General features: G+C 37.4%; 2 protein-coding genes and 1 long non-coding RNA gene across 3 annotated transcripts in view; 2 read left to right on the top strand and 1 right to left on the bottom strand.

Annotated features, from left to right (window-relative positions):
• Window positions 1-2,971, top strand: part of Dock7 (dedicator of cytokinesis 7) — a 212,338-nt gene extending 209,367 nt beyond the window's left edge. Inside the window, exon 48 of the mRNA XM_071617906.1 lies at window positions 490-2,971. Coding sequence (XP_071474007.1) covers window positions 490-532 — 43 coding nt within the window. The 3' untranslated portion in view covers window positions 533-2,971. The remainder of the gene's footprint in view (window positions 1-489) is intronic.
• Window positions 2,972-3,044: 73 nt separating this feature from the next.
• Usp1 (ubiquitin specific peptidase 1) lies at window positions 3,045-15,621 on the bottom strand. Its single transcript, XM_027949544.2, has 9 exons — window positions 14,968-15,621; window positions 12,847-13,085; window positions 11,341-11,461; window positions 10,578-10,682; window positions 9,716-9,876; window positions 8,081-8,772; window positions 7,213-7,383; window positions 6,000-6,201; window positions 3,045-4,521 (listed from the first exon to the last, which is right to left on the bottom strand). The coding sequence occupies exons 2-9, from the start codon at window positions 13,014-13,016 to the stop codon at window positions 3,786-3,788; spliced, it is 2,358 nt and encodes a 785-aa protein (XP_027805345.2). The 5' UTR covers window positions 13,017-13,085; window positions 14,968-15,621; the 3' UTR covers window positions 3,045-3,785.
• Window positions 14,857-23,348, top strand: part of LOC139707252 (uncharacterized) — a 44,889-nt gene continuing 36,397 nt past the window's right edge. The window contains exon 1 of the long non-coding RNA XR_011708852.1: window positions 14,857-15,041. This is a non-coding gene — a long non-coding RNA (uncharacterized lncRNA). The remainder of the gene's footprint in view (window positions 15,042-23,348) is intronic.

Raw genomic sequence — 23,348 nt, 5'->3', positions numbered from 1 at the left:
TGGTAAAACATCAATATATAAGTCACATAAAGATTCCTGTGGGGTCTTCAATAATCTAAGAATATAAAATTAAGACAAAATTCTTAAAATTTTTAATATTTTCAAGAAACACCTGCTTTTTTGCCATTTTCTAATCCCAGGTCTTTTCCTGAAATCTCCCATTGTCCCTAATTGTCCTTGTTTTATCACAATATCTGCAGCACCTACTAGACAGACAAATAAATAAATGATCAATAGACCTGGCAAACTGGTTACTATAATTCACTTCTGGAAAAATTTGTTACCCAGAAACATATAAGGCAGAGTATGTGTACAAGCATCTAACAAAAGTCAGTATAACTGGTGACAAAAATTTTGAGATTACTCTGGTGGTGGTGGGGAGGAGTATGTAAAACATCTTAAAAGGTATACACACAAAAAAAAAATTTGTTTTTTGAGTATGGCACATTTATTTTGTTCTTTTATAACTGTCTTCTTATTTTTTCCCAGAGATTCCTTCAGTCGAATGAGCCTTCGCAAAATGGATCTCTAAAATAAACGCACTTGTTTTATTCATTTGAAAAGAGCCATGTATTCAACATTATGAAAAGAAGTTAAGATCTGTTGAAAACTAGGACTTGGGATGTAATTCTGGAAATTATTAATTTACTCATTGAAGAATGCCAAAATGGTACCAAGTGTAGATTGTAAAGTTTGAGAATCGTGGCTATGGTTTCTGACATTCTGGTAACATACTGTTATCTTTTTTTAAAGCTATTTTAATGACTCGAAAAGGTACACTATAGATTTACCATTATTTATACCATAGCTAATGTTAAATTTATTTACTTTAAGTTCGTATTTTTTAATTTATATTACCATTTATAGATTCATTTTGGAACCATTTTAAATGTAGTAATGCTTATTTTAAAGGTACTATTAAATATGTGAATGTTTACACTAATTTTTAATGAGTGGGACTTTGAAAATTTTTCTTTATTGAAAGAGGCAGAGAAAATTGAGTTAACTGGCTCCAAAACTAGCAAAATCAAAATTGGCAGTCACTTTATAGGCCCAAAGAGCCATTAATTAAATGAGTTAATGGGTGAAGGTAGTAGTTACTGGTAACTGCTTTATATGAAGTTTTTAAACTGGTTTCCAATTTAGGGTATCCATTTTAGACACCCTAAAAAAGAAATTTAGAATTCAAAAATGAGTTCATCTGATAAAATTCTTGTCTATAAAGGATTAAATACTGAAACAGCTAATACTGGTGACAACAGCTTGGTCTTTATGACAATTTTGTTATTAGTATAACTTCATGATTCTCTGCAATTAAAATATATGATTTGTTTCAGATTAAACAGGCCAGTCATCAGTTTTTAATGATATAAGCCAATAAATTAGGAATCTGTTTTAAAGCTATATCACCATGAAGGGTAACACAGAGCTGGAGTTTATTCCTTTTAATCTACCAATTAAATGAGAAGTCATTTACTTTTTGACACTTGCAGATTTTACAAAGCATATGTTAAAAAGTTAAAATTAGCTGCTTTAGTCAAAATTAAATCACTTAAAATCATAATTAAATCACTTAAAATCATAACTTCATATGAAAAAATAATACAGAAAATATTATTTCAATTACTTTCATTTTCTCAAAACAGTATATAGTCATGATTTCTGGAGGGGGTTTTGTGTATTATTATTATAGAATGGACCCTTGAAATAATCCTTTTGATGTACTGATCAGTTACATGAACCACGTAAGAACTGATTAGAATTAATACCATGACTTCATTCTCTAGTTGATATATGTAGGTGATGGTTTATCTTCCCCCTCAAACTTAATTTAGTGGGCAATTATCCTTAATTCTTATCTGCATCAACTCAAAGACTGAATCAAAAAATTTTTTTCAGATAGTACATCTGAAGAGTCCGAAAGGCATAACTTCAAATATTTATTTGGGGTTGGGGGCTGAGTGGTATAGCACTTGCTTAGCATGGGCAAGGCCCTAGGTTCAATCCCCAGCACTGCAAATAAAAGAAATCTATTTGGGGAAAATGGAGCTAAATGAATAAGGAAAGGCAATAAGAATTGAAACTCACCCACAAAAATGACAGTCTTCCTGTTCTTTGGGGATGAAAGAGGGTAGATATAAGGATATTAAGTATCACCTAAGCCATTTCTCATATTAATTAACTCCTAGGTCAATTCTCTTACATATGTTTGGACTGTTACACACAAGTCTGAAATACTATATTGAAGACTTCAAGATTTCTATAATTATGGTTTTGTTGTCTTGCAATACCAACTACTCTGAGTCAATACAGAAGCTTCCTTTTACTCAAACTTTGGTATGACACAGAATACTTAATTTCTTATGTGTTTTCTTAAAATGTAGACTTTTTCACATCAGGAATCTGTACTAGTTCTCAACATTGGCTATCTTTTGAGTTATTCCAGGCCCAGTTGCTATCCTGATCTACTCCACCAGAATCTTACAGATAGTGCACAAAGCTGTTTATAAAGTTTCATCAGTGATTCTGAATATAGAAAGCAGGAGAAGCACAACTTTATTTTTTATCACATCACAGAATCTTGTAGGGAAATATAACTGTCTTTTTTTTGTTGACCAGGTATTCTTATTTGTTGAAATAGGATGTTATTCCAATAGCATTTAAATATTCAAAATCAGAATCTTATTACCAAAAATGTCCTTTAACAAATCATATGATAATTAACCATTTATTGATTTAGTATACAGTATTTAAAATTGTAGTTTAACCTAGGTTTTTATGTGTGCCCAAACATATAATTCTCATTTTTGGATTCCATTAAATGTCTAGTTTAAAGGGCAATTAAGATGTGACAAATTTTTCTTGTAAACCTCTTTTAAGTATGATAACCAGGCTGGACCAAGCAGTTTCTCAGATATTCTTCATGTCCACTGTCAGAAAATATTGAATATTATTAAAGGTAACATGCATGTTTGTTCTCTCTCTCCAGACACACACACACAATTTATTCTGTTCAAGTAAAAAAATTTGAGCATTTGTATACATAGTTGTTAAGCAGTTTAAATTTTATTGACCTCCCAGTATTTAAAAAAAAGTTAAATTTAAGGTCACACCTCTAAGTTTGATGTACTATATACAGATCGTGCAGAATATGAGTATGAAGAGATACAAATTAGTCCATGCCCAAAAAGATTTACTAGAATACAGAATCATCTTCATAAATACATATAAAATTCTTATGAAGATACAGAGGACTGTCCAGGTTTTCTGAGACACTTTTCGAAGTGATTCAAGGCACAAAATGTAGACCACTGTAAATACACATTCTAGACTTTGTGCCTCTTGATACAGCCCATCAAAGATTTGGCTTCCTGTTATAAAACTAAATGTACTGAATGAGATTCTGTTTAAGTGAAAAAACACAGAGCTATAAACATCATGTAGATAATTACTCCAAAATATGGAGAATACAAATACAAGCACTTTATTTTTAAAAGCAAACACAAAAGATTGGTGTAAATCCAAGTGTTTAAATGCTTCCCATTTCATATAATTCAATTAAGAACCTATACAAGTTTGTTCCCAGAAGCTAATGCATCACTAGTCTCTAAGGAAAATTCTAAAAATTAACATGGTTTTCAGTATTTCAAATTTCACTATTTATATAAAAACCTAGAGAGACCAATAATATCCAATAGCTTCAAAAGATAAGCTAGACTCTGATGTAATTGACTTTACCAATGTTTGTCCAGGTCTATTTAATATATATACAAGGAAAATACACTCTATAATTTCTTATAAAATAGCAAGTAAGGAGTAGATGTAGGAGATGTAGAAGGGGAAAGAGAATTCAAAAAGTCCTTCTCTTCAGTAACTTTCACTTCAGAATCATCAAAAAGCAACCACTTCCCTTCATATTCCTTTAAGCTTTGCACTACGTATGAAATTTTGTTCTCAAATCCACTAATGTTAATGCCTGTTTGGTCACTGGATTCCTTGTTTCTATCAGATTCATGGGTCCCATTAGTATTGTTAGTCTCAGAATTTCTACTTTCAGCAAATGCTGTACTGGCAACCTTATCAGGATTAGATGTTTTGTTGTATAGCTCATAATCTGCTTTGCTCTTTTGTCCTCCAAGAAGTCCAATAGCTTCTACATTTTTTTTGTTCAAAACTTTACTTGGCTGTGTATTTCCACCAACTCTAATCGACACTTCTTCATCATCATAATTTTCAACTGCATCCCTTGCTTCCTCCTCATTCATTGGTTCTGGCTTCCCTATTTCACACGTTTGGTCAATCACAAAATTTCCCTTATCTAGTTCTAAACTATTAAGGTCAGTGACTTTAACAGAAGCTGTGTAATGCCCACTACTAATAGTAATTCCACTATGCATCACAACTGCAAATAATCCATAGCTGTCATTAGTTGGCTTTGTGCTCCATTCTTCTAGTGACAATTTAAGAGGTGTCAATAAAGGAGTGTTGATCTTGGAAAGTCCACCACCATAACAATCAAACCTTTGGGGAAAAAAAAAGAAATAAGGTTTCATGTAATTCCATTTTAAATTCAAAATTTTACACCCAATGTAAAATCAAGTAAAAGTCTGAATAAACCCTTCAAGATGTAGTGCCTAAGATGAATAAATGAAAAGGCAGAAAAACAAGACTTCAGTTGTGAATAAAATAATAACTGCTAATATTCAGGTATTTTGTGGAGGATATGTATAATTTTTCATTATCTTTATTTTCCTAAGTACACCAAGAAATTAGATGGTATTTTTAAAATACTGAACGTTTGCTGGGTGTGGTGGTGCATATCTGTGAACTCAGCTACTTGGGACAGAGGCCCTAAGCAACTTAACAGCAAAAGACCCTGTCTCCAAATAAAAAAGGGGGGGTATGTGGCTCAGTGGCAAAAACACCCCTAGATTCAATCCCCAGTACCAAAAACAAAACCAAATCAAAAAACTGAATTTTTGAGACTAAAATCCTTTACATTTTAGTTATTTTAATATGTCTTTATCAAGATTGGGAACAAAAATAAAATAGCACTGTAGCAAAGAATGCCCACTGAGGGCTGGGGATATAGCTCAGTCAGTAGAATGCGTGCTTCGCATGCACAAAGCCCTGTGTTCAATCCCCGGTACCACTAAAGAAAAAAAAAAAAAGAAGAAAGAAAATGCCACTTAATCAAAAAAAAAGACAACTATATGCCATCTTATAATAATGTGCATGTCTGTGTGTAGCGTGCATGCAAGAGCAGAAACATGCAAGCGAGCAAGCTATTGGGAAGCTCATGTCATTTTCAAATAACTCATTAATGTGAAAAGGAATGAAATCAGCAATGGCATATGTCAGAAAAAAGACTATCCAAAATGCAATTAGTGTTTTTATAGTTATCTTCAACAGCTTTTATACATTTAAATTCAACTGAAGAAAATTTCTCATCTTTTTCAAAGATTAGTTTGATTTTTTAGCTTACCTTTTAAAACAGAATTTTGCCTTTCTACCCTTCAAAAACATCTCAATGTATTCAGATTTCTTCTCTGCTTTAATCAGATTCTACTAAAATTGAATTCTGCAACTAGCATCTACACAATGAATATGAAAAAGATATATATAGAAACCATACTAAACAGAACATGTGTTCATACCAAAAGGATTTAAACCGATGCGTTTTACAAGGAAACTGTTTAAAGAGAACATTTTTAGGGGTGGGGCGGTACCAGGAATTGAACTCAGGAGCACTTGACCACTGACCACATCTTCACTCCTATTTTTTATTTTCTTTAAAGACAGGGTCTCACTGAGTTGCTTAGCACCTCGCTTTTGCTGAGGCTGGCTTTGAACTCACTATCTGCCTTTCCTAGCCTCCTGAGCCGCTGGGATTACAGGTCTGCACCACCACACCCAGCTAAAGAGAACTTTTACAAGTTAATTCCTTTCTCCTCTATAGCAGCTTTTCTTCATCTGTAGCTTTTATTTACAATACTCACTCCAAGCCACTAGCAGCAAAACACTTCAGATGAATAGTTATGACTTCAGGCATTTTGTCAAACAAAAGACTTCTTTCGGCTTCAGTGTAATGATGGCAATTTTCACAGAAATATTTATCTTCTCCTACAATCCTCTCCACTGAAGCAAACTGTGAAATTGCCCATCTCAAGGTCTTCATTTCTGTTTTTGGCTCTGGAGAAACTATTAGGGAAAAAAAAAAAAAAGAATCCTTTCATTTACAAATACGATATTCAAAAATTAAACTAAAGTTCCACATGCAAAATTAGCATTCAGTTTCAACTGACTACCCCATTTCCAAATAACTAAAGAGATTTCTTTTACTTTCAGAAAATCATCCTTAATAGCACACATATCTTCAGATGTGCCAAACAAGTACTCTACCATGGAGCTACAATCCCAGCTCTGTATAAATATCTTTTAAATAGTATAATATTATAATTGGTCAGCCAAAAATACTTATGTGATACGCACAGCAAAAACTAGTCTATCTCACTGTTAAGAGATGAGTTTAATAGCCAATTTTCAGTAAAACAGTCTCATTATTTTGCATGACATCTCCATTTTATGGTTTGCACTAGACACATAGTGGTTTTAAATGGTGTTAAAAATTACCAGGCAAGGGGGATGGGGTTGTAGCTCACAGTAGAGCGATTGCCTAGCATGTGTGAGACCCTGGGTTCGATCCCCAGCACCATATAAAACTAAATAAACAAAATAAAGGTGTTGTTCCATCTGTAACTAAAAATTAAAAAAATTTATAGGTAGCTTTGAAAGATCAAGATCCCAAAAATTAACTTTTATTAAATAAGCACTTCATTTTTCCATTCTAACATACTTTATACCAAAATAAAGATGATGCAATTCTTCAAATGATATTAACAAGTGGAAACTAAGTAAGTAGAAAGGCTAGCTAGGCACAATGGTGCATGCCTACAATCCCAGCAACTTGGGAAGCTAAAACAGGAGGATGGCATATTCAAGACCAGCCTCAGCAAATTAGCAGTTTGGCAAGACCCTGTGTCAAAAAATAAAATGGGCTGGGAATGTGATTCACTGGTAAAGCTCTCCCAAGTTCAATCTCCAGTGCCAAAAAGAAAAGAAAAGCTATACAGTAGACCAAGGACACTAAAACTGTATTGTTAAAGAAAACTATATTATTCCATAGTCCAATGAGACTCTACTTTTCCTTACTTTCAGAATTCTCCTCTACTTTGGAAAGTTCATCTTCTTGTACTGGCACGCTGATGTCCTGAAAATCTTCTCTTCTTTCTGTTAAACTTTCACATTCCAAACAACGAGTCCTTAATACGAGCTGACCTTGAAATAATTTCTCCACTAGCTCAAAACCAATTTGCTCTGCACCTGAAATAAAAAAATGAAAATATACGTCTATACAAATTAGTTTTTCGATATAGTCCAAATAACCAATTTTTCACTGAAATAAATTATATCATGAATAAAAGCCCCATTTTTCATGTGTTTATTAGCATTAAGAGATACCTTGTTGATAAAGTGTAAAGTCCCTATAAAGCTTGTTTTAATTATGAATTTCTATTATCTTTAAAGTCAATTATTTTCTCAACTTGTTTTCCAGAGACACCTCCTTATAGAATGAGCCCAGAATATGTATGGCACTTTGGTGCCATCAACCACATCAACACTATGCATTTTCCCTGAGATATGTACATATGGACAAAACCAAGTGAAAACCTAGTTCAAGAATGGCATACCTACTCATTATTTCCCTTATGACTTTACATCTTCGTAGATAAAAGAAAAATATAGTCTCCATTAAAATGTATTGGACTTTCCTAGTTCATAAACCATAAATTAACATTTACCCTAATAATTAATGACATTACATATATATTATACACACACCACACTTAATCTAAGCACAGTGCTTAAAATACCACAGTTCATACCGTGTTAATTACTTTCTCAAACTAAACAAAAATTCTAGCCACATGTATTATATATTGTATGTTTATCTAGAGAAGATTTCTATTTCTGCAGCTATTAAGACTCCTACCTATCAAAGTCTAAGAATTATACTGACCTTTGTTTATGGACTTAACTTCATTAACATTTACAGGTTTAACATTATTTCCTGGAGATTCAAGTCCACAACCATTAGTTGTATTATCAATTTCACACTTCCCCAAGTCCTCCTCAAGATCATATTCATTTTCTTTAGACTGTCCTTTGGATCCTTGGTTTGTTGTTATTTTTCCCAGACTACAGAATTTTGAAAGAATGCTGGGTTGCTTAGTTGCAGACTTCAACCAATTTATTTTAACTCTTGATTTCCTTTGTGAGAGTCTTGTACTCTCATTTTCAGAAACACACTTGGGGATCATTTTAGGAGGAATCTCTAATGTATCACCAGTAGCTTTTCTTTTTGACCTCGTTTGTCTCTGATTCTCTTCCAATGACTGGTGTTCCTTCGATACTTTAACTTTTTTCTTTGTGTTACCAAATTCTGTGTCACTCTTTCTTTTTCCATTCCCTTTTGGGAGTTTTTCTTTATGGTCTTCAGAATTCCTCATACCATCAGTCTCCGTGCTGTTAATTCCACTCATTTCCTCTTTTTGATGAGGTTTTTCTTCTACCTTAGTAGATAATTCTGCCACATTTTTTACTTCTTCTTTTTTTAGAAGTTGGCATGTTTCTTGAATGTTTCCCAAAATACACTGTAGTACTTCCTGTGCATCATGCTGTAGATATCCTTCATACATAGGGTTGAGTTCCCTATAAATAAAAATGTCCATTTCATCTACTCTAGTTGTGAAGATGTAATATATAAAAACAAATATTTCCATAAATTACTTCATTTGGAAAATCTAAAAGATACTTATTCAGCTAATATGAAACCTATCACAAACCAAGTTTTATTGTAAATGCTTTTGATATTATGTGTATATATAGTCCTCACAATATCTCCTAGAGGTAGGTCCTATTACCACCACTAATGATATGGAAACTGTGTGGAGAGGTTAAGTAATTTGCCCAAGTCACACAGTTAAGATGAAAAATCGGGATTCAAATCTGCTCTTGCTACCCTTCTACAATGTTTCTTAACAAAGGCAAAACAATGTGATGTACCTGTATCAATGAATGAGTCAATGAATTTTTAAAGACCTACAATATTAAAAAATTTGTTAAAATAATAGTTTTATATATAGTTTCACGTTTTAACACAACACTGGGAAGTAATCTAATCCAGTTAACCAATAGTTCTTTTTTAGGCACATAAAATATTTGGAACTTACAATTTTTACATATAACACATTTTTAATATAGACCTATAATTCCTAGTCTGAAATCCTTAGGATCACATGTGTTTGGGAATTCAAAAGACAACATGGCACATAAGCAAAATATATATAATCAACATGATATGGGGCAATACCCTACAATTAAGAAACCATTGCTATTTCCACAGAAACAATTTTGAATGTTCATATGAGTGATAAACATGAACAGACAATAAACAGCCTCATACAAATTCAAATCTAATAAATTTAGTACCAAATTTATCCCCCTAAATTATGAGAGTTTCTGGGATTTTCAAGTACCATGGATCTGGAGTTTCAATTTTCCTTGCCCTTTATTCCTATACTGCTCATGTACCATTCTCCCCAAAAGAAACAAGGAGCTAAATTATAATTGTAAAATTATAAGCTATACCTACCTGAGTGTGTTAAGCAGTCGCCTTGGCTGGGTAGCAAGTTCATCAGTATATTTCTCTGGATTTAAGAGAAAACTAGCCTGAAGCTGTTCTACTGAAATGATTAAGGACTGTAAACTGCATATAAGTTCATAACTTGCCAAAGAATCTTCTTTGCAATTTCCCTGTCAAGGAAAAACCACACAAACCAATATTTTCATTTATGAACGAATTAAGTACCTTCCTTCCTTGACTAGTCTCACTAAATACACAAGCTTTTCTAAACTTAATTACATTATAGCACTAATTTTACTGGGTATAAAAAATATTTTTTTTTGTAATTTCAAGATGTTATTTTTAGCTACTTTCTATATGGATAATAATTTTACATTAGCCAAAGACTTATTTAAACATTTACTTAAATATTAAAAGTTGAGGATGGGGGGGGTGTACTCAGTAGTAGAGTGCTTAACATGTACAAAGCCATGGGTTTGATTCCTGGCACCACCACCCCCTCCCCCCAGCCAAAAAAAGCAAAAAACAACTAAAATTTCAAAAACATAATGGATAAACAATAAATGGCATGAGTATGACAAATCTGTGATGGTGGTATACAAATGACAGGTTTGATAAAACAATAAATGAGGGAATGGAGATAATACTCTGTACAGGGAGATAATCTGGTAATTCACCTCACTCGAATGATAAACACAGCCTTTCCTACAGAATACAGAACAATACTGAGAATTCCAATTTTCATTTAGTTATTGAGAATCTGTCACCCTCCTCTCCAATCCTCTTAAAAAATCTTTACCTTTCTACTTGTAAACAAGTGAATTTACATTTTTCTTTTTATATTACTTTTGCTGGGTTTTTTTTTTCTTACCTTATCTTTTTGATTGGCTTCATCCTTTAGAGCTTCCTTCTTCCTTGAAATAATATTAAATAAGTGCTTCACTCCAGATTTAAAACCAGGACAAAAATATAATACCTATAAAAAGTGAAATTGTCCAAGTGTTATAAACAAACAACAATATTGCTAAAATCATTAAAGTATTACCATGCTTTTTGTAGGGCACTTTTAATAAGTATTACCTAAAATTCTAAGATTAAACTTTTTGTTAAAACTTTTCTTTGAAGCTCTGGGTTTGATCTTAGCACCGCATAAAAATAAATAAAATAAAGACATTCTTTCCATCTACAACTACAAAAATATAAATATATATTTTTAAAAACTTGTTCTCTGTTTCATCAATAGCAGCCTCTTTGGAATTAAGCACTAAGCCTTTAGCAGATAGTACTAACATGTAACATTACAAAGACATAAAACAATACTGTTTCAAGGTGTAAGCTATCACAATACCAGGAATCAGGCAGAGAAATTAAAGGTTTGGCTACTTCCACTTAATCAAAGTCTACTCAATTTTTCTGTTGCACCTTTACTTAATATATCATTTTCCTCTCACCCCAAAAGAAGTTTAATAATCTGCAATTTAGGAGTCATTATTATTTTAGCCCATTATTATGGTTTACTTCCAATAAAGACAAGGACTGCACAATTACAGTCTTCCAATAACTTGGAATCCTTAGAAACATTGTTACATAATTTTTGCCTATTAATATTTAGTATATAACAAAATTATAGTTACCTGAAGTATACTATTAAGATAACAAGTATTGCCAAGATTATTCAGTCCCACAAATGGTAACAAATTTTCTCTCTTCTCACAGTTTATAGGTGAGGACTGTGCTGCAGGAACAACTTGATCACTATTAAGTATAGAGGGGAGGAAAGGCATAATGAAGCAGCATCTTAAAGAAACAAAATGGAAATATTGCTTCCCTAGATTTTCCTGTTCTCAAGAGTTATAATCTGAATGATTTTAGTGAGATGACACCTTAAGAAATCTACACTCAAAAATTGCCATATACCCAGAATAATCATTATTACACTCAACAAACTACAAAATAATTCCCCTAGGCGGATGTTTGTCCCATTTTTCAGAGTAAAAAAAACTGCAGAACTGGTACTGTGATTTTTTTTTTTTTTAAACTTAGTGTAATGTTTCAATTAAGTAGTTTAATTCTGAATATGAACTTGGGATAAACTGACTAAAAAGTATTCAGGAGGCTGCATTAAGGTTCTATTAATAAAGATTAAGTAGAAAAGTCTATGAAGAGAATTTATCCCTCACTTAAAAATAAATTGTTCGTACCAGGCATCATGGCACACTCCTGCAATACCCAGGGAGTTGGGAAGCTGAGGCAGAAGGATTCCAAGTTTATGGCCAGCTTGAGTAATTTAGGGAGACCCCCATCTCAAAAAAGTAAAAAATGATAGGGCTGTAGCATTGTAGTAGAGGGCCCCTGGGTTCAATCCCCAGTATTAATTAATTAATAAGTCTATCATGCTTTCACATCACTTTAACAGTGGGTTCCCTAGTATTTTTGTGAACCTTACAGCCAAATTATTATAAGAGCACCTCAACGTATTCATAAGTATGAATGCTGATAAGCAAAAGGTTCACAAACTCAATGGATAACTGCTAGATACTAGGAAATTGTACATGGGACCAAATCGACTTTAGTCACCCAGCAGATTGCCTATATTTGAATAAGGAGCTAGAATAGAGCAATATGGAATAAAGTATTCCATTTTGTTCTGATTTCTTGCCAGTCACTAAAGAATTTCCATAAAAACATTTATTTTTAAGTACATTTTAAATATCAATTACAGCTTTATGCCTCCAGCAGGTATGATTAGTTATGACTGCACACCTACATGACTACAGAGTTTAAATAACAGACAACTGTTGTCTTTTGAACACCACAAAAACAAAAACACCCTTTTTAATCCTTACAACAAAAAATAATCAAGTGTAAACTCTAAAATAGAGAATTTAGTCAATTAACATTTCTCCAAATTATCCTAAATGGCTCAAGACAATGTTAATAAATTTGTACTGTGGTGTGATCCCTGTGGGGAACCACCAGCTTTGCTCTGTTCCGACAAAGTCTAGCAGCATGTAGTAGGAACAGAGCAAAGCTACTATTACTATCAGATCACTCTGGAGGTATTAACCCAAGCTCAATGCTTCTTTCTACACTGATTCAGAATTTTAAAAATACAGAAATAATACTTATAAGACACATACATTTCTGATCCTCTATATTCAGAAGCTTTTTCTTCATTTTCTTGAGAATCTGTGAAATCTAAGGCTCTCTTAGTTTCCTTTTTCTGAAAAAATTTCAAAGAAAGTCTGTTTTTCTTGGATGGACTACCTCTTGAAAGCCCATTACTTTCACTGGGTATGACACCAGGCATTTTCTTTTCAAATCCCAAGATGTTGACAAGAATTAATTTATAGAGGGCAGTTGTAATCACCAATTATATCTGTTAATCACAAAGAAAAGGTTTCATTAGTTCTCCATTATTAGTGTAGGCAACCGAATCATCAATTGTGACAACATATTTACCAAGGAAATGGTAACAAATTAGAACTTTCAAATAATTAGGAAATTATTTGATAACCGAATGCAATATTTATTGCTTAAATGAAGGAGTATGCCACATTGTCCTTAACTTTGTTTTTAAAAAATGTGATGCTAAACTTATTAGCCTGCCATAGATTGAGGGCCAAACTACAAAATTTTCCATTTATTAGACCTACAGTAAAGTAGTAGTATTAAGGAGTAAAAACTCGAATTTTCATCATAACTTATTAATTCAAATGTTGACTTAGCAACTGCCATCTCTAACTGAAGTAAGAAGCGAGGAGGACAGGAAAAATCACAGTAGCAGACAGAGTCCTCCCTATGTAAAATAAAGTCTCAAAACTCATAAAGAAAGGCATATGGTGTTCAATTATACCTAAAAACCACAATATCCTATTCGTTTTCCAAACTTCTAAAAAACTGTTTTAAAAACTGCTTTGAGTAGGCAAGAAGATGGTAATTTGCTTTTTGCAAGCTTTCTACCATTTTAAAGTAAAACTTTATGATGAAAAAATATGGCAATATTTGTGGCAGCTATTTTATACATCAGTCATATTTTCCATTAGGACATCTAGGGGAAATTACTTGACTATAGAATATTACAATTACTTAAGACCCCAAAACCTCAGCAACCAATTTCAAATGTAGAAACAATAGTAAAATTAACTATGCAAAATTCACTCAAATTCCATCCTTAAACATTTCACTCAATTGACTCTAATCTAGAAACTTACTCAACTTGGCAGTGAAACCAATTTTGAGACCCAACTGAGGAAGAACTGGAAAGTTGGCCAATTTCCCCATCCTGTCTCCAATTCTATTTACTCTCCTGACCATTTTATGTTTCTGATGAATGAAAAGCCAGTCTGCACTAAAAATTTTAGTACTCTAAGTATTCTCCTCGTAAAAGGTTTTTCCCCGACAATTCCAATAAATGACAGAAAGTGAATTCCCTAAGTGACAAGAGAAACCAGACTTAGAGAAGAAAAAATGATCCAACAACTGAAACAGCGGATAGTAATCTCAATTCAAATCCTCCTGGACCCCCAAAGCAATGATCAAACATTTAACATTACCAATTATACAGCATTTTACTAGATTCCATATTTTATGCTCTCATTTCTTTATAAGTGGAGGTCTGTTACTCAAGAAACGTTTCTCCTGTAACACAAACTTCACAGGAAACAAGGAATCCAACATTAAACATTCTTGACCCAATGACAGCGTGAATCTCAGTCCTATTAGTTTTGAATAATGACACGACTCCTATTTTTCAAGAAAAAACGTTAAGTAACTAAGAACATCTTTGCCAAAGCTTTAAGACACGTGGCGTTCTACAGACTTCTGAGAAAACTGTAAGTTAAGAAAATGCGCGGTAAAATTTCGCAATTACCGACACAAGACAACATGAATGCAAACATTTCTCCTCCCTAACCTGCACCTCTCTACAGAACAGAAAGGAAACTTCAAAGCCTGCAGAGCCCAGGCAGTCTTCGTGCCCCCCAGACACCTCACCGGCACAGTGGGAGACTGGCCGGGGGCTCTCCAGCCCGCCCCGCCGCTCCTGGCCTCACTGCCCGCGGAGTTGGCCTATATACTCCCAGCCCGCACCTGCCTCCCCGAGTCCCAAAAGTGCAAAAGGGGGCGCCCCCCGGGGCAAAGAAGGCTCGGCCCGCAGCTGGGCCAAAGCACAGAACCAAAACGGCCCCGCGTCTTCCCGGCAGCACCTCTCCGGCGCCCGCGAACTTGCCTCCGCGCCCCTCTGCCCCAGGCCCTCTTACCCGGCCATGGCCCTAAGCGAGGTCCGCGGCGGTGACGCCGCTGAGTCCAGCCGAGATGAGTGTGGGTACCACAGGTGAGTTCTTGCCTGAGACGCCGGGTCCCCGACCCAAGGAAAACCTGATCGGATCGCCCTCCCGCGGGGGAGTGACCATCAGCTCAGAGCCGGAACGCGGGCCGCCGCCGCTCACTCCTGCCTAGCGCACCACCCACTACATCCCCGGAGCGGCGCCAGCTGCGCCCGCCTGGGATGGCTAGGAGCGCAACAAGCGGTGGTCGCGCTCACAGAGCGCCTGAACCGCTAGGGTCTCTCCCACTCCTCCACCGAGGGGAACTTGGCGCGTTTTCCTTAGTCTCAGGACCCCCGTGTTTTAGCCTCCGCCCGCGCCAGCGCTGCGATTGAAGGTGGCGTCCTTCGAAAATGCCGGTTCTAGTCTCCACGCTGCAGAGACGCGAAAGGCAAGAGCCGTCTCGCGACCGCCACTCAGCCCTGGCAGTACGGGCTCCGGAACCAGCTGGAACGGTAGTTCCCCGAAGATCCTAACGGGTTCTGCAGTTTCAAACAGCGCAGGCACAATCACGGGCAGCTCGCGCGGGTCCTCGCTGTGGGCGCGCGCTAGGTACTGGAGGCCTGGCTGGCGGGCTCGAGCCTCACGCCCTTTTTTTTTTTTTTTTTTTCTTTTAACCACTCGTGCGCGCGAGTGGATGGGAAAGCGTACGGGTCGGGAGACGGGACAGAGACAAGATGGGATGGGCCCTTTCCTCTAGAAGGAGCCCCCCCCTCCTCACCCCCGGCGCTCAAATGCGCCAATCCATGAAGAACAATCCCAAAACCTTGTCCCCCCCCCCCACCACCGCCAGGAGAAGCCAATCAGAAGTACCTAGATAAAAGCCAATTGGATGGGTGGAGAAGGAAGCCCGGCCAATACCAAAAAAGAAGAAAGGAGGGCTCCAGCCAATCATTGTTGGGCATACATAGTGTTCCTCCAGAGCCGTTCCTCTCCTTCCGCTCTCATTGGCGCTCGAGTGCGCGCTTTCGCTGCGGACTGTTAAAATCTTGCTGTGCGTTTTGTTAAGCCTGGACGGTGGGACGCCACCGCGGGTGCGGCTTCCGGAGTGAGGCCTTCACGGCAGGCCCCGCCTCCCTTTCTTGCTTACGCACTCGGGCGGGGTTACCAGGGAGATGGATTTCGGAAAATGGCTGACCGGTTGCTTGCTCCTCTGCGCCTGGCCTTTCTGTTCGGAATGGCAGCCCGAGAGCCCTTCAATAAAGACAGGCTCTGCCATGAATAACAACAGATTCTCAGTCGAATACTGTTGAGCTGAAGCTCCTTCCTCAAGCCCCTTCGCGTCTTGTTTTCTTTTTGCCCTTTCCTTTGCGGCCGCACTGGACAGTATTTTAGTCCCAGATCCCGCTGCGGAAACTTCCAAGGGTTCCGCCACGAGCTGGTACTAAAGACTCAAAAGCTGAAAAGCATGCCTTATCAGGTTTTTGCTTCCCTTTGTTTGCAAGCTTCCCTGGTGAGGTAACCTCACAACGCAAGTGGTTGTGGTTAATCGATTCAGTCCAAATCCACTAAGTGTTTTTTAGGCGCCTACTATTTGTGCCAGGCATAATTTCAAGGTGCTAGGCACACTACGTGAATGAAATCTATTCCCTGCTGTAAAAGAGCTTTAGGGAGAAGACAGACGTTACCTAAAAGGATATGAAATAACAAAAGGGAAAGATAAAAATAATAGTGCGTTAGATGTGAAACTAGGAAAGACCTCTGAGTTGAAATGCAGCAGAGTGTTGAATGAAAGAGAAGTGAAACTTGGAAATCTGAGGAAACCACAAGTTCCTTGAAGCGTGATGTGCTTGGTATTTTGGGAAATAGGGAGACCGGGAAGCTTAGGGTGTAGCTTGGGTGAGAAGATCTTGGGAGATGGCGATTAGTGTCCTAGGCAGGGCTATAAGCAGGCTAAGGAGATGAATCAGTAGATGGTTCTGAGCAGAGGAGTGGCAGAATTTGTAAAGTGGCTACCTGTGGTGGTTAGACTGTACTTTCGATGACTATTTTTAACCCCAACAACTAAGCTAGAGAGTGCTTGGTCTTTGCTAAAATGTTTGGATCTGAGTAAACTCCGAAGTGGAAGTGGCCATTGTACTTAGATGTATTAAGAGCAAGATGCTTATTTTACATAAAACAGACATCCAAAAAGATCAGGATCCAAATTGAGCCAACAGGTAATTCAAAAAGACAAAGATAGAAAATATAATTATAGATCTCTCAGTTACTATTGTGTATCATAGACTGGCAGTGCCTTGTTTTCTAGTACTAACAATTATTGCTATTTTCAGACTATCCAGATGAATAACCAGTTGTAGTTTCCTCTTTCTTTGAGATCCCTTTGAAACCACTACCCTTCCTTGTACAATTTACAATATCAATCAAGGTTCAGTTGAAAATTTTACTTTGCATGGCTACATACCAAGTAAAGATCAAGCCAAGCACAAAGGTGTTCACTTATAATCTCAGTTAGGAGGCTGAGGCAGGAAGATCACAAGTTTGAGGCCAGCCTGGGCAACTTACTGAGATCCTGTCTCAAAAATTTAAAAGGGCTGGAGGCGCAGCTCAGTGGTTGAGTGCTTTTCTTAGCATGAGTGAGGCCTTGAGTTCAATTCCCAGTAACAAAAAAGAACAACAACAAAAAAATGAGTTATAATATTAAAGAAGAATAGAACGGATATTAGAGGACAGATAGCATTCTCTGCTATGCTTTTCCTTACCAGATTAAAAAAAATAAATAAATAAAAAACAATTCCTCTGCTGATGAAAACTTCCCCAGAAGGTGAAAAATGGAGTAAGTACATCTTTGGTTCCTCACACAGAGAATGCACTGGATATCAATTTGCCACTTGTGGTTATATGAAGATGTGCTGCCCCAAATCCCTCTTCAAGGAAGAACTTTCTCCAAGCTACATAGAATACTTCCAGTTATAAACTTCATCAGGGTCAACTTCAGCTGCAGACAGCACCCTTTCCTAAAGTTATCCCCTTTCTAGGAAAGTTGGCTGTGAATGAGAGAGCAGGGCTGGGATATAAAGGATTAGCCATTATGACCCACCACTGGACACCCCTAGGGAGCAGTATTCCCTCCAGAGCTTTTTGCCAGGTTGGACAAAACTTTGTTGGCTCTATTGGAATTTGATTTCATCTTCCTCATTCTGTTTATTCTCCCTTTCACATCTTGTACACCAGGCTCTGTCTGGTGTCTGCTTCCAAGGAAGCCTACCTGCAAGAGTTTATACCAGGATTGGTTGGAATAACAGGCAATAAAAAGGATTTGGGAACTCAATCCCCAAATTTTGGACTACTTCCCAGTAGTAGATGAAGTATACCCAACCCCTGGCACAAGGTGATGGTCCAATTAGGATAATGTAGCAGGTGAAAGAGAATATACTAGCAGGCATAATGTATCAAGGCAATTAAGACATATGGTAGAAGTAGGGACTGTAAGGATGATTAGTTGGATAGCTATTACTAAACTACGGTCAGTAATGAACACCTAAGGGTTGCTAATAAGCAACTGAAACTCAGATGTGAAAGCCAGAATATCTCCTTTTTGTACACAAAGAAGCTCTCAACTGCAGGGAAGAAAGTTGAACACCAGACCAGAATTTTAGTGGTCAAGGCTAAAATAGTAGTCTGTTATGCCAATGAGTCAGGGTCATGGTTGAGAAAACTTAGCATCCTGACAGATTGAGAGGCCATATGGGTGGTGCTCCTAAAATATTTGAAACCCCAGGCTCCTCTGGTGCCTGCAGTGTGCCTCACCCCTACCTACTAGGAGCTATCATTTTATCATACTGGGAGGTATTGCAAAGGCTTCTACTTGGAAGCAGAACATGTTCTACCCTACTCCAGCAACGCCACTTCCACATCCCACCTAGCCTTCTGCCCAGTAGTCCCTATAATTAGAGGTAAAGCACAATCTAGTTGGGAAGATGCTGTCTTGATGATAAATTCCCCAAAGAATATGCAAGACCTAGCTAGCATGTAACAATAGGAGCTCAAGGAGTGTATATATGCCTGGATTCAGAAGATGCTTGATCACTAAAACAAGAACATAAAAATGGACAGGGAAAATTCTGTTGTATTGGGAACGTTCTCATAAAATATAAGACTTAATGGTGGAGGGCAGGTGGGGTGCTGGGGTTGTGGCTCAGTGGTACAGCTTATGGTATCCTTAGGGGCAAAATAGGCAACTTGCCTAGCATGTGTGAGGCACTGTGCTGAGAGCCATTAGCCAAGTAGGTATGACAATTTCCTTGCCAGCGTACCCCATGTTGCAGTGACATTGAATGTAGGTGACCTTGCTCAAGGACCAAGGCGGATTAGGGCGTTCCCAGTTTAGGTTCCAGGCTTAAGGTTTAAGATTATTCCTGCTGGGAATAGGGCGTATCCTGCTGCCTGAGTTCCCCTTGAGTTCTCACGGGATTCAGACAGTATATTTGGGAGACAGAAGCCCAGTGGAGGTGGATTTGGGCAGAGAACGTGGATTTGGGCAGAGAACGTGGATTTCCCCAGAACGTGATTGTAGACGGCTGGTGTGAGTTCGGGAATAAAGAGTTGCTGTTTGAATCTACAAGCTGTGTGGTGGCTCGTGATTGTGTGCCCAGCCAGACTGCGGCATTTGTGCCCAGCCAGACTGTGGCATTTGGCGGCTCGTACGGGGAACATCTGAAACTTGGAGGTAAGTGAAATTGCTTGCCCCTGAGGGAAGGAGAGAGAATGGGTGATCAATTCAAAAAACAATGTGTTCCTGTTGTGATTTATTTTGTTTTTGTTTCAAGCTGCCTATCCCTAGAAATTTCTCAGGCAAACTGGGAAAAATGGTTGGCTAAAGGTTTGAAGTTTGTCAGCCCTGAGGAAGAGAAAATTGATACAACGATTTTTTATTCCTTTTTTGTTTCATTCAGTTTCGGTTTTGTTTTGTGTTATCTTATTGGGTTGCGTTATCTTTATAGTAGATTAGAAATTAGTAAAAAACAAACCGAAAAGATGTTAAGTAAATTGTTAGAGGTTCATATCATGGAGAAAGACATTTTAGATCAAGCAAAAGAGAAGGTCTCTCGAGCTAGTCAGACAGAGGAAGAAAATTTAAAGGAAAAGGGGTTGTTAGGAAAAAGGCCACAACAGGAGGCTGTTAGTAACTCCGTTTTATCACAAGAGGGCGTAATTCAACCAACAGCTCCACCGATGGAGACAGCTGAGTGGCCCTCAAACCCCGTAGTTGATAAATGGGATCCTGAGACAGGACCTCAAAGATTAGCATGCCCTGTACTTGAACAGGCAGGAGGGCAGCGAATTCACCGTGCTTTAGATTTTAAAACAGTGAAGCAGTTAAAGGAGGCTGTAACAACCTATGGTCCCCAAGCTCCCTTCATGGTAAGCATGGTTGAGTCCATTACTAACTTGGACATGACGCCAGCAGATTGGGCTAGCATGTGTAAATCTGTACTAAATGGAGGACAATATTTGTTATGGAAGGTTGCCAATGAGGAATTTTGCGCGGAGACAGCTAGGCGAAATGCAGCAGCCGGTTACCCTCAAAGAAATCTAGATATGTTGTTAGGAAAAGGACCTTATGAGGGTCAACGGCAACAAATTGAATATGATCCTGCTATATATGCACAAATTGCTGCAGATGCAGTTAGGGCATGGAAGACTTTACAAGGACATGGAGATTTACAAGGTCAGCTATCTAAGGTAATACAGAGAGCTAATGATTCTTACGCTGAATTTGTAGATAGGCTAATTCAAACGGCTGCCAAAATTTTTGGGGATACAGAACAAGCAATGCCATTAATAAAACAACTGGCTTATGACCAAGCAAATCGTTGCTGCAGAGAGGTTATTAGACCATGGAGACATGAAGATTTAAACACATATATTAAATTATGTAGAGATATTAATGAACAAGGGCAAGTCTTGGCAGCTGCAGTACAACAGGCTTTAGATGCCAGGCCAAAAGCATGCTATGATTGTGAACAAACAGGACATTTTAAAAGGAATTGCCCCATAGGAGGAGGGTTTAACAAAAGTAGGTATCAAAGGAATAGAATACCGGGTATTTGCCCATGATGCCGTAGAGGGAGACATTGGGCTAATGAATGTCGTTCTCAAACCACCATAGAGGGTACTCCCTTATCAAAAAATGGACAAAGACCAGGTATTTATCCACGATATCGTGGAGAAAGGCATCAGGCTCCATTGCCAAAAAACGGACAGGGGGGCCCAATGCTCCGGGGCCCACAACCACAAATCTACGGGGCAGTGGAGGATCCCAGCAACACCATCAGGGTAGTGCCCAGGACACCTTGTCCATTAAATCCCTCATCAGACAAACCAGAGGGAGCGCAGGGTTGGACATCTGCACCTCTGCCAGAGCAGTATTAACTCCAGAGATGGGAGTTCAAATCATTCCCACAGGAGTAAAAGGACCTCTTCCCCAAGGAACAGTAGGCTTATTATTGGGACGTAGTTCATCTACATTAAAAGGACTTATGATAAGTCCTGGGGTAATTGATCCCGATTATGTAGGTGAAATAAAAATTATAGCTAGTTCTCCAAGAGGTATATCAGTAATTTCACCTGGAGACAGAATAGCACAGTTGTTAATAATACCCAGCCTACATAATAAATTTCCTAGTCATAGTGTAGAAAGAGGTTCCAGGGGATTAGGCTCCACAGGTGTAGATTGGGCTATGTTGTCTTTAAATTTAGATTCTCGCCCAATGCTAAAACTAAATATTCAAGGTCATGAGTTTAATGGGCTACTGGACACAGGAGCTGACCTTAGCATCATATCTCATCAAGAATGGCCAAAACATTGGCCATTACAACAAGCCACTCAAATGCTTCGTGGCCTAGGAGTGGCGACTAATCCCCATAGAAGTTCTATGATATTAGATTGGAAGGATCCTGAAGGATGTGAAGGAACTATACAGCCATATGTATTGGATCATCTTCCTATAAATTTATGGGGACGAGATGTCCTAGATCAATTAGGTTTGACGTTAACAAATAACATCAATCCTAATGCGCCCACTACTAGGGCTAGACAAGGCTTTAGGAAAGAAAAAAGATTAGGAAAACAAGGGCAAGGTATAGCAGCACCAATACAAATAGATCAAGGAACAGACAGACATGGGTTGGATTTTCAGAAAGGGCCACTGAGACAATCAAAATTACTTGGAAATCAGAAAGACCAGTGTGGGTTCCTCAGTGGCCCCTGACTAAAGAAAAGATACAAGTAGCCCATGATCTGGTCAAACAACAATTAGCGGAAGGACATATACAACCTTCCATATCTCCCCATAATACTCCCATTTTTGTCATCAAAAAGAAATCTGATAAATGGAGATTATTGCAAGATTTAAGAGCCATTAATAATGAGATGGTTATTATGGGACCTGCTCAATCAGGGATTCCTCAATTGTCTGCTTTGCCAAAAACCTGGCATGTTTTAGCTATAGATATTAAAGATTGTTTTTTTTCAATTCCAATTCATCCCGAGGATAGTCCACGTTTTGCATTTACTATCCCTGCATTAAATCATGAAGGTCCTGATCAGAGATATGAATGGAAAGTACTCCCTCAAGGGATGGCTAACAGTCCAACTATGTGTCAAATATATGTTAACAAAGCAATCCAGCCACTTAGAAATCAAAATCCTGAACTACAAATATTTCACTATATGGATGATGTATTATTGGCACATAAAGATAAAAACATATTGCTGGAATGTTATGCCACACTTACAAACTTATTAAAAAATTATAATCTAGAGATAGCAATAGATAAAGTACAATTAAATTTTCCAATTAATTATTTAGGAGTTCTATTATCCTCAACCATGGTCCGTCCACCAAAAATTCAAATACGAGTAGATCAACTCAAATCACTTAACTACTTTCAAAAGTTATTGGGAGACATAAATTGGATAAGGCCTTATCTAGGTATACCAACAGGAGAGTTGGGACCTTTATTTGATATTCTAAAAGGTCCATCAGATCCAAATTCACCCCACATGTTAACTCCTAAAGCAAGAAAGGCATTAAAAATTATTGAAACATATATGGAAAATATGCATTTGGATAGAATTGATATAAGTTTGCCTTTATTATTTATTGTACTACCAACAAAAAATATTCCTACAGGAGTATTTTGGCAAGAAGGTCCATTATTGTGGATACATTTATCTTATTCTCCTAACACTATTCTTACTAGGTATCCTGAGGCTGTAGGACAATTAATACTCAAAGGAATAAAAGCAGCGAAGGGAGTGTTTGGAATTTCTCCCAATAAAATTATTACTCCATATACTATGGATCAAA

Source organism: Marmota flaviventris, chromosome 10 (genome assembly GCF_047511675.1).
Source record: "Marmota flaviventris isolate mMarFla1 chromosome 10, mMarFla1.hap1, whole genome shotgun sequence".
In the NCBI taxonomy this organism is placed as follows: domain Eukaryota; kingdom Metazoa; phylum Chordata; class Mammalia; order Rodentia; family Sciuridae; genus Marmota; species Marmota flaviventris.
Note: the sequence above shows the minus strand (reverse complement) of the source record. Positions and strands in the feature narration are given on the sequence as shown.